We start from the raw sequence: 15,384 nt of genomic DNA, 5'->3' as shown, positions 1-15,384 counted from the left end.
AATAATTATAAATTATAATTATCACAATTTTTTTCCTCTCTATTTTATGCTTATAGTTCTATTCAAATAATAATTCTATCTTAACACAAAAATTTAATTAATAATTGTAATTTAAATTCTAATTATTTTTAAATGTGTAATTATCATGACTTCGATTAGATTATAGTTATTTTTAAATGTATAATTATCACAACTTCTATTTTATTTCAATTTTTTAACTAATAAATCTAAAATAAATATTATAATTATTTTTAAATGTGAATTTAATAATATGATGAAAAATAAAGGGTATTCTTGTTAGTTCAAAAGTTTTTTTCCTAACTCGTGCTTTTATATAGACTAGCTTTTAATGTCATATGTGTTGCATGTAATTTTATACGTTTAATATTTAATTAATTTTAAAATATTGTACTTTTAATTGCAACAATTAATGCAAAATAATATTTCTTATTGGAATCATTCCATATAATTAAAATATATTAACTTATCAATTCAAATAATATAATTGAAAATTTTCAATAATAATTAAATCATTGTTAACGTATTCAGCATATGATATAGTTTTACTTTATATAATTAATGCAAAATAACATTATTCAAATTTCAAAGTAATAACTAACATAATTAATTCTAATATTAATTAAGTGATAATAAATACTAAAAATAGTAAAATATAATTATGACAACCTTTTTTCCCCTAATTCTATTTTAAAATTAGCACAAATTTTTTAATTAGTAATTTTAATTTTAATTTTAATTATAATTATTTTTAAATTTTTAATTATAAAAAAATTTATTTAATTTTAAAATTTTAACTAATAATTTTAAATTAAATATTATAATTATTTTTAAATGTGAATTTAGTAATATGATGAAAAGTAAAGGATATTCTCATCTATTTAAAAGTTTTTCTAAATTTATACTTTTATGTATATATATTATAAATATAGATTATAGATTATACATTGATTAGAGTTTAGATTTTCTTTTTCTAACTACAAGAAATCACAGTTTGAAAATAAAAATAAATAAATAATTGGTAAAGGTTACGATTAACCTATTAAAAATAGATTAATTATTCTTATAAAAACCATAAATAAATTAATCATAAATTCATTTGTTTAAAGTGTAACAGGTAAGTGATTGTTCAAAAATCGAATAAAAATTTATATAAATTGAAAATTTAAAACTTTTAAACTTTTTATCACTTTGCTATCTAATAGAAGTGTAGTGTGCTGAAGTCTGGAAGTGTATTGAACTGCAAAAATCTCCTAAACCCAAGGGGAAGAAGAGCAAATCTGTCAAAAAAGACAAATTCTAAAATTAGTCCCTGTACTATACGTGAATATAATTTATGTACTTTAATTTTTAAAATTTATAATTTTAGTTCTAACACAAATAGTAGCCGTTAATTAATGAATTTATAGTTATTGTTTGAGTTAGTATTAAAATTTCAAAGTCTTGAAAATATATAGTCTAAAATTAATTAAATTGAGAAATAGAGAGTAAACCCATAATTTATACGTGAAATTAATAGTAGAATCTAATCTAATAAAATTAAATGATACTATCTGTGTTATGATATTAAAATTCAAAAAAGTATAAAAAAATTAAATTAGAGCACAATAGTTAAATTAAAATTTTTTAAAATCATTTTGGTGATCAAGATTGAATTGAATAAATTATTAAAGAATATTAAAAATAAAAAATGAAATCCATATTTACACACACAAAACCTAAGTGAAAATAAAAGGAAAAGGGGTAGTTGAGATATTTAAGTAGATTAAAGGGAAGCTGTAGTTTCCTTGTTTTACTGAGGGGTGCTAATGGGAATTGCCTTAAAGCACAGCATCGAATCTGAAGTGCTAACGTGTCAGTTACAGATTCCCATTTCTGGAACACGATGTAACCAAACATCATTATCTTTTGCTAAAATATGTTCTTTTTTTCCCTACATCAGTCGGTTATCACTTGGTCAATCGCCCCAGGTTTTTAGGACAAAAATAAAAATTAATCAATGATCTCATTTATTTCCCTCACTATTAAAATAACCCCAACCCCAAACCAAAATTAAATGGAATTCAGTTTTTCCCCCTACTCGGTCACTGTATTTAATTCTAACCTTCCTGAATTTGTGTAACAAAACCCTAGAAGGATTCTTGTAAGAACCAATCGCCGCCTCACTAAAGCTTTATTGATCTCTCAGCTTCTAATATAAAGCTTTCTCCTTTCCTAGCTCTTCTACTTTAGTTTTAGCTGTATCTAACCCCCCTTTTTTTATTTATAATTTATTTATGATGTTGATGGTTTTACTTGGAAAACATGGTGCTCTTAGCTGTTCCTTTGATTAACTTTGTTCTATCAAAACTTGAACAGTATATAAATTTGGGTATTTCTGAATTTTTGTCATCTTAGTTTTTATAATATTTAGCAGATGGGTCTTTGATGCTTTTGACTTATGATGTTAGGGTGATTAAATTTTTATCTTTTGACCGTTTTGGTAACTTAAAATTAGCATCTTGAAGCTTGTAAATATGTGTTTTTGGTGTATTAGTTTTGAAAAGTTTTGGCTTCCTAGGGTTTAGGGTCTGATTTTTTGTTTAGGGTAGTGATCGTTTCTTTTTATATTTCTGATAAAAGGGTAATGATCAATTAGGGTTTTTGAGAATGTTATCTGAATTGGGTAGGAGACCAATGATAGGAAGTGGTGAGGGATCATTTGGGGATGATTTGGAGAAGGAAATAGGGCTACTGCTCCGTGAACAGCGCAGTAGGCAAGATGCCGATGATCTCGAACGCGAGCTAAACTTGTATAGAAGTGGCTCTGCCCCTCCTACCGTGGAGGGTTCACTGAGTGCGGCTGGTGGGTTGTTTGGGGGTGGAGCTGCTACTGCAGCTGCCGGTAACCCTGCCTTTTCTGCTTTTGCTCAAGCTAAAAGTGGGAATAGTTTTATACCTGAAGAAGAGCTTAGGTCTGATCCGGCTTATCATTCATACTATTACTCGAATGTGAATCTCAATCCAAGGCTTCCACCTCCTTTGCTTTCCAAGGAGGATTGGAAGTTTGCGCAGAGGTTGAAGGGAGGGAGCTCAGTGGTAGGTGGGATTGGAGATAGGAGGAAATTGAATAGAGCTGATAATGGTAGCAATAGGTCGTTGTTTTCGATGCCACCAGGGTTTAATTCTAGGAAACAAGAGAACGAAGTAGAGGTAGAGAAAGTGCATAGCTCAGGGGATTGGGGCGGTGATGGACTGATTGGTTTGCCTGGTATAGGACTTGGGAGCAAACAGAAAAGTCTCGCTGAATTTTTTCAGGTAATAACCAATTCTAGTTTAACATTTGTCATATGTTAAGGTTTTTGATTTTGTAATGGTAACAATTTGCTTACACAGGACTGTCTCTTTATGGATTATTTGTGGTGCCTTTTTTATCTCTTCATGTTTATGTTTTGACATGTAGCATGCTTCATATCCTCAGGTTTAATGCTATTTGCTTAGTGACGCATGTGATGCACAGTTATATCTGCAGTATGCCATGTGTCTCTGAAAAATTTGTGGCCTTACTTCATTTCACTAAATTTTTATTGCTATTAAATATTTTCTCATTTATCTTTTATTTGTAAATGGTATGCTCATTCATGCTATTGCATGGGCCTTATTACTTTCATTGGAAATGTGACTTGGGAGTTGGAGGTAATTAACTTCAAGGCATGTAAATAGGAACACAGAAACCATAATAACATCATCCGTTTTATTTTTTATTTTTATGTATTCTTCAATAATGACAATTGTTTCTTTAGCATGCCTTTTTTAGAGATGTCTATGTTTTAGTGGTCAATGCAGTTGCTCTTATAGTTTGTGTCAGTTCTTTTAAAGTCTACAGTGTGCATTCATCTTTGAGTTGCCTCAAAATTTGTCCTTTGCATGTACTCACAAATGATCACATGCATGAACAATAAATTTATTTGCCATTCTTGTCATTTCCAAAGTACTGAAAGTACTGTGTTAAGGTTAGTAGGCATATTTGTGATCAATGTGTTCTGGTTTCACTAATGGTTACCTTGTTTACAGTACATCCTAGGTTTCAGAATCATTTAATTTTTTTTATTGTTTTCCCTCTTCCCCTAACTTTCTGTATAGCTATTACACCAAGTTTTTGTTGTTTGTATATGAAGAACTTCTGGAGGTTGAGTTTTTTTTAACTGATTTAATATCTATCATCTTTGCAGGATGATTTGGGGCACCCTGCACCAATCGCAAGAATACCATCTCGTCCTGCTAGTCGTAATGCTTTTGATGAGAACTTTGACAATGTAGGCTCTTCTGAATCAGAGCTGGCTCATTTGCAACATGAACTGACCTCCTCAGATACTCTGAGGTCAAATGCAAGTGTTCAAGGATTATCTGCAGTCCATAATATTGGATCACCTTCTTCATACACTTATGCTGCTGCTGTAGGTGCTCCCTTGTCTAGGAGTACAACGCCAGATCCTCAACTTTGTGCTAGGGCTCCTAGTCCTGGCCTGACACAAACAGTAGGAGGCAGAGTTGGTAACCCTGATAAAAGAAGCATAAGTAGCCCAAGTCCACTTGGCGGTGTCGCACCTGGTGTCAATGATTCTGCAAATCTGGTAGCAGCTTTATCAGGCATGCATCTGACTTCAAATGGTGTGATAGAGGAGGGTAATCAGTTACCTTCGCAGATTGAGCAAGATGCTGAAAATCGCCAGAATTATTTGTTTGGTCTGAATGATGGTCAGAATCATATCAAACAAAAGCTTTACTTGAAGAAATCTGAATCTGTGCATATGCCTTCAACTAAGAGTAATGGGGGCAGATCAGACTTCAAAAACCCATCCTTGCTTTCTGATAGGCAAGCTGAGTTCCAGAAATCTGCTGTCTCCTCAAACACTTCTTACATGAAAGGATCACCTACTTCCACTCTCAATGGTGCAAGCAGTTTTCCTGCTCAGTTTCAGCATGGTGATGGTGCAAATTCATCATTTTCAAACTATGGGTTAAGTGGTAACTCTTTAAATCCTGCATTGGCCTCTATGATGGCTAGTCAATTTGGAACTAGTAATATGCCACCATTATTTGGAAATGTTACTGCTTCATCAGCTGTACCAATCCTTGGAATGGACTCAAGAGTGCTAGGGGGAGGTTTGGGCTCTGGACAGAACATTTCAAATGCTGCATCTGAGTTGCATAATCTTGGTAGAGTTGGAAGCCAAATAGCCGGGAATGCTCTGCAGGCACCTTTTGTTGATCCTATGTATCTACAGTATCTGAGGACCTCTGATTATACTGCTGCGCAGCTTGCAGCTCTTAGTGATCCCTCCATGGATAGGAACTTCCTTGGTAATTCATACATGAACTTGCTTGAGCTGCAAAAGGCTTATCTTGGAGCTCTGTTATCACCTCAAAAGTCTCAGTATGGTGGTGTTCCGTTGGGTGCTAAATCTGGTAGTTCTAATCTTCATGGTTTTTATGGTAGTCCTACCTTTGGAACTGGCATGTCATATCCGGGAAGCCCCTTAGCAAGTCCTCTTATTCCGAACCCTCCAGTTGGACCTGGTAGTCCTATCAGGCATACAGACCTAAACATGCATTTTCCTTCTGGGATGAGGAATCTTGCTGGGGCAGTCATGGGACCCTGGCATTTGGATGCAGGATATAACATGGATGAAAGCTTTGCCTCCTCTCTACTTGAAGAGTTTAAGAGCAATAAAACGAAGTGTTTTGAGCTTTCAGATATCTCTGGTCATATTGTTGAGTTCAGGTATGCCATTATCTTAAACCCTGTTTTATGTTGTCATACTGTCATGTCACATTTATATGCTTTCTATGAGCAGCGCGGATCAGTATGGCAGCCGCTTTATTCAGCAAAAACTTGAAACAGCTACAACTGAAGAGAAGAATATGGTTTATGAGGAAACCATGCCTCAAGCTCTTGCTTTGATGACAGATGTGTTTGGTAACTATGTCATTCAAAAGGTATCCGCTTCTTAATCTGTTGCATATCTGCTCAGTTGTGTAGTTTTATGGTTTGTTCTATTTTTTACCTCTTAAAATCTGTCTCTGCACACAGTTTTTCGAGCATGGACTTCCAGCTCAGAGAAGAGAACTTGCTGGCAAGCTTTTTGGTCATGTTTTAGCACTTAGTCTTCAAATGTATGGTTGTCGAGTGATCCAGAAGGTATTAGGATATGGTTGCTATCCACTAACCCTTATTAGTTTATTTCTTGGCTTTCCTCTGTATGGTTTGCTCATAAATCATTATGTTGCACGGTAAACAACTTCTGTTGTTTTGATTCATCAAACACTTCTGCATGATCATCTTACAGTTTCTTTCTAAATGAGATCAGCAAATTTTGTAAATGTTTAAAGTGAAAAAATTCGTTATATTTATTGTACTTTTGATTTCGTATATAAAAATTTCTCAAGCATTTGCTATCTTGTAAAAATATGCTACTTATGTTTCAATTGTAATTATAGACTAATAGTGCTTACCTTTGACATCGCTGTATCTTGCTTTTTATAATAGATTTCCTATAAGCACTTATGCATGTGTTTTGTTTAACATTCAAGGCAATAGAAGTTGTTGATCTGGATCAGAAGATTAAAATGGTCCAAGAGCTTGATGGTACTGTTATGCGTTGCGTACGTGACCAGAATGGCAACCATGTCATCCAGAAGTGCATTGAATGCGTTCCTGAGGAAAACATTCAATTTATAGTCACAACTTTTTTTGATCAAGTTGTGACACTTTCTACTCATCCATATGGGTGCCGAGTGATACAGGTTCGTAACTTATATACTTTTGGATATATTTTCATCTTCTGAACTGTTCTATTTAAGAATGAGTAATGTGTATTTGTATTTGCAGAGGATACTGGAGCACTGCAAGGACCCAAAAACGCAAAGTAAGGTTATGGATGAGATTTTAGGATCTGTCAGCATGTTGGCTCAAGACCAGTATGGCAATTATGTCGTTCAGGTTTGCCATTCTTTTTGGAAGCTTAAAGTTTGCATATTATACCAAAAAATCTCGAGGGACTTTCAATCTTTTGCCTTTATGTCCATTATCCTGTGCATGCTTTTTTTCTGGTATTTGTTTTTTTGCGGAGTCCATCTTTGAAATATGTTTGTTTATAATTAGACATCTCTATGGTATTTTTTATACTGCTTGACGCGTGAACTGACCTCTTTCATTCACTTAACAGCATGTGCTGGAGCATGGAAAGCCTGACGAGCGTTCAGTTATAATTAAGGAATTAGCTGGAAAAATTGTCCAGATGAGTCAGCAGAAGTTTGCCTCTAACGTTGTTGAGAAGTGTTTAACTTTTGGTGGCCCAGATGAACGTCAGTTGTTGGTGAATGAAATGCTTGGTTCTACCGATGAGAATGAGCCTCTTCAGGTTTACCTATTTCTGGTCCCAATTCTTTTCTTCAAAATGAAATGTTTTCTAATTTTCAGTCCTTGTGTTTGAAGAAAAAAGTGTAAGATGGCTTCACCTGGTTTGTAAGCCATTGGAGAAGAGCCACGAACCATTCCCACCATAGTTGTGCCTGTTTTGGCTGAATATATTGACCTTGCTTGTTTATGAGAACTATGCATACATTCATATTTGTAATCTGAGTGTTTATATTTGCTGGAGGGAAAACTTTCATGCACAGTATTGAAACTCTAGACATTTACATATCACACCAATGTCTCGGGATGTCATAACTTTGAGACTGTAACTGGGAACTGTCTTTTTAAAATACACTGCATGATGTTAAGTGTTGCCTTTGGTTAATAGTCTCTAGAAGTAGTTCCTTGAGAATTTCATGTCATCCATGCCATTTTTACTGACAACTGCTAGTCCATCCCAGGCAATGATGAAAGATCAGTTTGCAAATTACGTTGTACAGAAAGTACTAGAGACTTGTGATGACCAGCAACGTGAGCTGATCCTTTCTCGAATTAAGGTCCACTTAAATGCATTGAAGAAGTACACTTACGGAAAGCACATTGTTGCACGTGTAGAGAAGCTTGTTGCTGCTGGGGGTACTGATTCTTCCTCATCTTTCATTGTTGCTTTAAAAACCTTTTAACAAATAATGTGATCATGATTATGAAACCATAGGAGTTTCAAGCACCAAATGTCACATTTCTTTTGGATCGTTTGAATTTGTCCCTATTATCATCATAAGTTCTCCGTAACAGTATCACATTATTTTAACTTCTTTTCAGAGAGAAGGATTGCTGCTCAGTCTCCGAATCCGGCTTAGCTGGTATATGAAGGAACATGTTTTGTACAGCTAACAGAAGCTATGTGTTCATTTCCTTATCTTTGATCTTCAGCCATGGTACGACCCCATCTTTTTAGACAGGTAAGAGCTGTATGGAAATAAAAAGTTGTCTGTACTGGAAAACTGTACATTGTGTAGCTTAAGGTTTATACATAGAATCAAGCAAAGCTGAGGTTTAGCTGTTGAATACATAGAACCGATGCGCCTGCGGCGGAGTTAAAATGATTATACCCGAGTTTCAAAGGGTGTAAAATTTTTAACGGTGAGGTAATTTATATATCATAGCGTGACTGTACAAATGTTGGGATGGAGAGCTGTTGATGTAGTTGAGGCCTGAGTTTTTGCCCTCTCAATGTATGCTTAATGACATTTTCCCCCTAAATGCGCAATTTTCTTTGTGTTATATCAGCCTGTTTATATGTATGGATTATATTACTGAACGATCTTATGTTGCTTTTAAGGCGTTCATTATTTTCAATATAAATTGAACCCTCATTAGCAAGCAAGCTTTGAGCCTTTCCATGGCATTTGCAGCCTCTTTCCTTTTTTTCAAGGTTCCTTCCCTTTCTTCCAAGAAGCCTTGCACCCCGCATATAGCCTGGAACCCTATTCATAGCATTCTAATCCATAGGTAGCCCATGTTTCACAGATAACTTGTAGTTGAGAACATAAGAAGTTCAATTTTTTCAGGAATTGTCATGGTTTGAATTGCAGGAGTTTTGTCTACTATGTTGTCTTTTGTTAGTGGTATGTGAGTTGTACCCCCCCCCCAAAAAAAAAAACCCCATAGTTCAAAATCACAAATTTAAATAGATTAAGTAGGTATAGGAAATAACCTTTAGGTCTCTGTTTTTCCTATTCGGACGGAAAGTTAATGTCTATTTTGTAAAATAGAAAATACAAGAGTTATATAAGATTTAAATTTGTCAAAATCTTAAAATAATAAATCTTATTAGCTTTCTTAAAAAAGTTACTAAAATAAAATACTTAGAAAGACATATTCATTATTTATAATTCACCTACAAAATTTTTTTGTTTTAATCTTCATAATATCTTAAAAAATATTTATATATTAACTTAATATTCTAATTCTATACGATATTTAAAACTAATTTAAAATTTTAAAAAATATATTATTTATAATTTTTCTAAGGTAAATGGTAGGTGAGATATTAAGGATTAATTTAAATCTAAATGTAAAAATCTTATGGTTTTATTAAAATATAACACATATTTAACTAACTCTATGTCAACAATTATAGGATGGAAAAATGACTTAAAAGTTCTCTCTTTTAAAACCAATAGTAATAAAATAATTAAATTAGCTAAAGCTAATGAAAAGTCAAAACTCTTGCAAAACGGAAATAATAAAAAGAAAATTTAAATAAATGAAATAAATAAGACATTAACATAATGATAATAATAGCAATGATACACTTTATTCATAATCTAATAAAAGAATCAAGGTAACATAAATAAATAATATTAAAATGTATGTAAGGGGAATGTGTAAAAAATAATATAAATAGACATGAAAATAAATAAAACAAAAAAAATAAAAATAAAAATTGTACAAGTGTGAATAAATATAAAATATTAAAATAAAATGCATAATTAACATTAAATATATAATATATAAATGCAAATGAAATGGAGGATGTAAGTGTAAATTATTTATTAAAGATGGAAACAAATTGACATATTTTGATTTTAGGACTAAAAGATAAAAAATATGGAAGATAGAGGACTGATGTAGCAATTAATTTATCTTTAATTTTTAAAATCGTGATTAAATTAAACGTTTAAATAAATAAAAAGGTTACGGGTGTAAATAGGTCAGAGAGCGAGGGTGGTGCTGCAAAAAATAGGATTTTTTTTTTATAAATTTAAAAAGTAAGGGGGTGAAAATAAATTGCACATTTTTTGCACCTATAAATGAAAAAAAAACTATTTATTCTTTTATTTTAACCTTATTGTTTTTCAAAAAAAAAATCTTCCTCTTCCTCTTTCAACTTTTATGTTGGTCATGATTCCACCATTGGAGAGTCCAAAGGCTCCCCGGCCTTCGGTGGTGGGCCGCCATGTACGGTAGCTAATTTTTTTTTAAAATTAAAATTTTCTTTAGAAAAAAATCATTACTTTTCTTAAAAATCAAAACCTTATTTTGAAATAATTAACAAAATCAAAATTTTGTTTTAAAAATTTAAACTTTTCTTTAAAATGATTTAAAAAAATAGATTTTTATTTTTCAAAATTTAAACTTTATTTTTATTTTTCAAAATCTAAATTTTCTCCTTTTTTTAAAAAAAACTATTTTTATTAAAGATTAAAGTTTTTACTTTGAAGTAGTTAAAAAAGAAGTTCAAAATTTTGTTTTAAAAATTTAAACTTTTCATTAAAATAACTAAAAAAACAAATTTTTATTTTACAAAAAACTAAACTTTTTAATTAAAAAAATACTATTTTTCTTAAAGATTAAAACTTTTAATTTGAAGTAGTTTAAAAAAAATTAAAATTTTATTTTAAAAATTTAAACTTTCCTTTAAAAACTAAAAAAAACATATTTTTATTTTTGCAAAATCTAAACTTTCTCATTTTTTTTAAAAACACTATTTTTCCCAAAATCAAGCTTCTGTTTTAAAAAGAAACTTTTATTTTAGCAAGGGGAGAGAATTTGGCATGGGAGGGAACAAGGTTTACTCATTAGTGTGTGGCAAAGCTTTCTTTCCCTTTTCTCGAATTCTATCGAACGAATGCGCGAATGCTGCTTTGCGCTTTTTCTTTTAAGTCTTTGTTTATCCTATTTGGATGGCGAGTTAATTAGTATTTTACAAAATAGAAAATCCAAGAGTTGTCTATTCACGTTTTGAAGTATGAACCTTAGTTAGTATGATCATAAGACGCTATTGAAAGATTAGAACCATGAAATATGAATAGGTTATTGTTGAGGGGAGTCGTCTCTCTTTTAGGAAAAAACTTTAAAATGTTGCCCGTCAAGCAATTGACAAGACCTTCAAATGAGGGCATTGTGCCTAGGATGTCTATGTTTGATTTTAGCCTTTGGTTTTATCTCTCGACTCTGAGGAGGTCCAAAGAAACTCACTGAGTTTGAGGAGCGCTTCACCACCAAGGAAATGTTTAGCATTTGTGTAATGACCCGAATTTTTCAGTTATCGAAAAAGTACATTTTCGGGTCTTTATTTTTGAAAAGTGGATTCGTAAATATTTATTTAAAAATATTTACAAAGTTAAGTGAATAGTTAATTAAAGTTTAATTAAGAGAATTTGGCTTAATTAAGAATAATTAAGTATAAGGATTAAATTGAATAAAGAATAAAAGTTTAATTATAGAATAAAGAAAAGTGAAGGGACTAAATACGGAAATAAGCCAAAAAGGAGTGACAAATGTATGGTTAAAACAAGTTAAATGTGTACAAATATAAATGGTACACATGTATTATACATGTGTATTTACTTATTATATAAGTAAAATAATAATAATTAAAGTATATTATATTAATATTATTTTATATTAAATAAATAGATAAATAAAAGTTATGAAAAGTTTAAGGTGATAAATGAATACATGTGTATTAATAAATATACACATGTATAAATAATAAATATATAATAGTTTAATAATAAAAACAAAGAAATAAATGAAATAAAAGAAATGAAAAAGAGAAAAAAAAAAGAGCAAACGAAACAGAGAAGAACAGGGGAGAAAGAAAGGAAAGAAAGAAAGAAAGGGAGAAAAGAAAAAATTGAGGTTTTGAAGCTTTAAACTTTAATAGGTAAGTCAATTAAGCGCTTTTTACTTAATTTTGATGTTTTAAAAGCCTTGGAACAAGGTTTTGATGAAATTAAGTTAAGATTTTAAAAGTTATTAGATTTCTAGATATTGTTTATGTTAAATAAAATGATGAATTAAGAGCTAAATTGATAGAAATTCAAGTTAGAAATGAAATAAGGATTGAATTGTAAAGTAATTCATAAGTTTTATGTTGTAGGGGTTAATTTGAGGAAATTTTGAAATTAATGAGATAAGCTGAAATTTTAATAGTTAAATTTGAGTTTGGATGGAATTTGAATAGAAAGGAGAATGAATTAATTTAGTGAAAGTGAATGAATTAGTTAGGACCTAATTGGAAATATGGTGTAAATTGAATAGAAATTCAATTAATTGTTATAATGAGTGCTGAAAGTTAATGGTATAATTATTTTAATTTCCATAGTTAATGTTGTCTCGGGAAATCTTGGCTAAGCAAAGACAAGACAAAGACAACGGGAGTTAGCTTGGAAACTACGGTTTATATTTCTATAAACTGAACTTAATAGTTAATTGTTATGTTAATATTTGAATTGCTTGAGAAAGGAAATACTAAGGTAAGAATTATAATGTTTTATAATTTATTGAATTTGATTATTGATTGTTGTATCATGACTGATATGTGACAAGTAATTAAAGTATGAAATATTTGAATGTGTGATTATTGGAAAATGAATTAAAAGGTATGTTGTATTAAAATTGAATTACATGTGAATTGATAAAGAAAGGTATTGAAATGAAGTGAGCAAATTAAGAATGGAAAGTAGAAATTGAAAGTTGACTGAATACCCTATTAACAATGTCGGGCTAGTCGGATATAGTTGGCATGCCATAGGATTGGAAGTGTTCAGGGATATTCCGACTGTGTGTCGATGAGACACTATATGTGTCGACCACTGTGACTGTTTCGGATTCGTTCCGAAGAGGTATTCTGTACCTGACTATTACTGTTACTGTTCCGGATTTGTTCTGATGAGGTACTTTGTGTACCGCTACAGTTACTGTTACTGTTACCCTTACGGTGTATTCCGGCTTCGGCGGATGAAACACTGTATACTATCCCCGGTGTATAGACTGGATCTGTGTATCCGTCCAGGTCCGAGTCATGCTAATAGAGGTAATGAAAAGTTTTAAAGACTGTCTGCTACTGAATAATTGACTGTTACAGAATAAACTACTGATACTGAATAAATAAATATTACTGATTAACCGATTATTACTGTTGACTGACTGGTACTGAACTGTAACGCCCCTAACCCAAATCCGTCACCGGAATAGAGTTACGGAGCATTACTGGAGTTACCGATTCATTTATCAGATATTTCATTAATCCGGTATCTTTTCTTTTCCACGTTCAAGTCTCGTATTCAAGTCATCCGGATCTTTATAAAGAAATTTGATCGTCGTTTTCATTTATTTCATGTTATAATACATTCAACTAATGCTCTAAACAAAATTATCATTTTACCCCTAAACTTTTAATTAATGACGATTTCATCCTTAGGTTAAAATAAAATAAAATTATTGCAATTTAATCCTTATTTCCAGCCATTGTTCTCACACAAATTATAACAACCTATGAATTCTATAAAATGTCAGAATTTTCCACAATTTCAACACTTTTCAATTTAATCCTTAAAAAATGTTTTTCCCTGATCTTGAGCTAAATTAATAATTTCATTCAATTTTGTAATTTAAATAATAAAATAATTCATTTCATGCAAATTGGTCATTTCTAACATTTTTTTTACAAAATTGCCCATAAAATTTTACTTTTATTCAATTTAGTCCATGAGCCTAAAACATACAAAGTAGCCATGCTAGCTGAATATTGATACATATTTTCCTCCTCCTCCTCTCCATTCCACATCCTTAATTTATATAACATGCAACAAGTAACATTATCAATAATTTCACTATTTACTTATGTATATTCAAAACTGTCCATTTGCGTCATAGTCACTAAATTATTTATATCTTAAGCTACAGAACTCGAAATTAAGATCCGCCAATTTTCCCTGAAACTAGACTTACTTATCTTATTACCATAAAATTTTTAGAAATTTTTGTTTAGCCAATAAGTACAGTTTATTCTTTAAAGTTGCCCTTGCTTATTCACTAAGAATTAGTTATCTCATCGTACGAGATTCAGATGATGTTCCCGCTTATTTCTATTGAAAATAGACTCTTTAAGGATTTTAAACATATAAATTTAATCCCTTAATTATTTTTCTCCAATTTTTTATGATTTTCCAAAGTCAGAACAGGGGAACCCGAAATCATTCTGACATTGTCTCACAAAACTTATTATATCTCATGATTTATAATTCCATTGCATACACCGTTTCTTCTATAAGAAACTAGACTCAATAAGCTTTAATTTCATATTTTATTCATCCTCTAATTAAATTTGGACAATGGGCGAAAGCCCGATCCAGCAATATCGCGTGAGTGAAGTTTTATAAAATTTTTGGAGATTTTTCAAAGTTAGACTATTGCTGCTGTCCAAAACTGTTTTAGTGCAAAATGTTGATTTTCATTTTGCCCCAAATTTCACAGTTCATACAATTCAGTCCTTACTTAATTAACCACTCAATTAAACTAATTTTCTCAATTAATACTTTTCCTAGACATTATAAGTTATTTCATAACTATTGAAATTCAGAATTTCCACATAAAACTCTAACTTCAAACTCTTTTACAATTTAGGTCCCAAACATTCACTTTCTATTCAATTCTTTCAATAAAATCAGCATATAAACAATTTAAAGCTCTAATTCTATATCAAATCATCATATACTTCCAGCACATATTCATAGAAACTTTCAATTTCTTTCATAGAATCAAGAACTAATGAATTCAACAAATGGACCTAGTTGTAAAAGTCACAAAAATACAAAAATTTCAAGAAATAATCAAGAATTGAACTTACTTGAAGTAAATATATGAAAAAAAAGCTTAAGGGAACTCTTCCATGGTGTTTTTGCTGATGAGAATGCAGAGAAATAAAGAGAAATCTAGATAATTCCACTTTAGTACTAGCTTTGTTAAGTAAATTTTGCAATTTTCCAATTTTGCCCTTATTTTTTTGGTGATTTCATGCTCTTTCCGTCCAGCCCAAATAGACCTTGGGTCTATTTGTCTTTTAAACCCTCTTTCTTTTATCATTTAAGCTATTTAATCATTTCCCACAATTTTGCATTTGATACAATTTAGTCTTTTTTGTTCAATTAGCTATCAGTACTTTAAAATTTCTT

The 15,384-nt window shown here is 31.1% G+C and overlaps 1 protein-coding gene across 1 annotated transcript; it reads left to right on the top strand.

Moving 5' to 3' along the window:
• The first annotated feature begins 1,872 nt into the window (after positions 1 to 1,872).
• Positions 1,873 to 8,701, top strand: LOC107885972 (pumilio homolog 2). The gene is made up of 9 exons (XM_016809745.2): positions 1,873 to 3,315; positions 4,230 to 5,782; positions 5,856 to 5,997; positions 6,092 to 6,199; positions 6,592 to 6,804; positions 6,890 to 7,000; positions 7,227 to 7,421; positions 7,879 to 8,053; positions 8,240 to 8,701. The coding sequence occupies exons 1-9, from the start codon at positions 2,668 to 2,670 to the stop codon at positions 8,275 to 8,277; spliced, it is 3,183 nt and encodes a 1,060-aa protein (XP_016665234.1). The 5' UTR covers positions 1,873 to 2,667; the 3' UTR covers positions 8,278 to 8,701.
• The last annotated feature ends 6,683 nt before the right edge of the window (positions 8,702 to 15,384 follow it).

This window comes from Gossypium hirsutum, chromosome A03 (assembly GCF_007990345.1).
Source record: "Gossypium hirsutum isolate 1008001.06 chromosome A03, Gossypium_hirsutum_v2.1, whole genome shotgun sequence".
Classification (NCBI taxonomy): Eukaryota; Viridiplantae; Streptophyta; class Magnoliopsida; order Malvales; family Malvaceae; genus Gossypium; species Gossypium hirsutum.
The sequence above is the reverse complement of the archived record's forward strand: the minus strand, read 5'-3'. Positions and strand labels throughout refer to the sequence as shown.

Excerpts from the sequence above, each read along its gene's own strand:
- LOC107885972 (XM_016809745.2), top strand. The coding sequence starts at position 2,668 with ATGTTATCTGAATTGGGTAGGAGACCAATGATAGGAAGTGGTGAGGGA. Across the intron at positions 3,316-4,229 it reads GTCTCGCTGAATTTTTTCAG|GATGATTTGGGGCACCCTGC; the intron begins GTAATAACCAAT and ends TCATCTTTGCAG. Across the intron at positions 5,783-5,855 it reads GGTCATATTGTTGAGTTCAG|CGCGGATCAGTATGGCAGCC; the intron begins GTATGCCATTAT and ends TTCTATGAGCAG.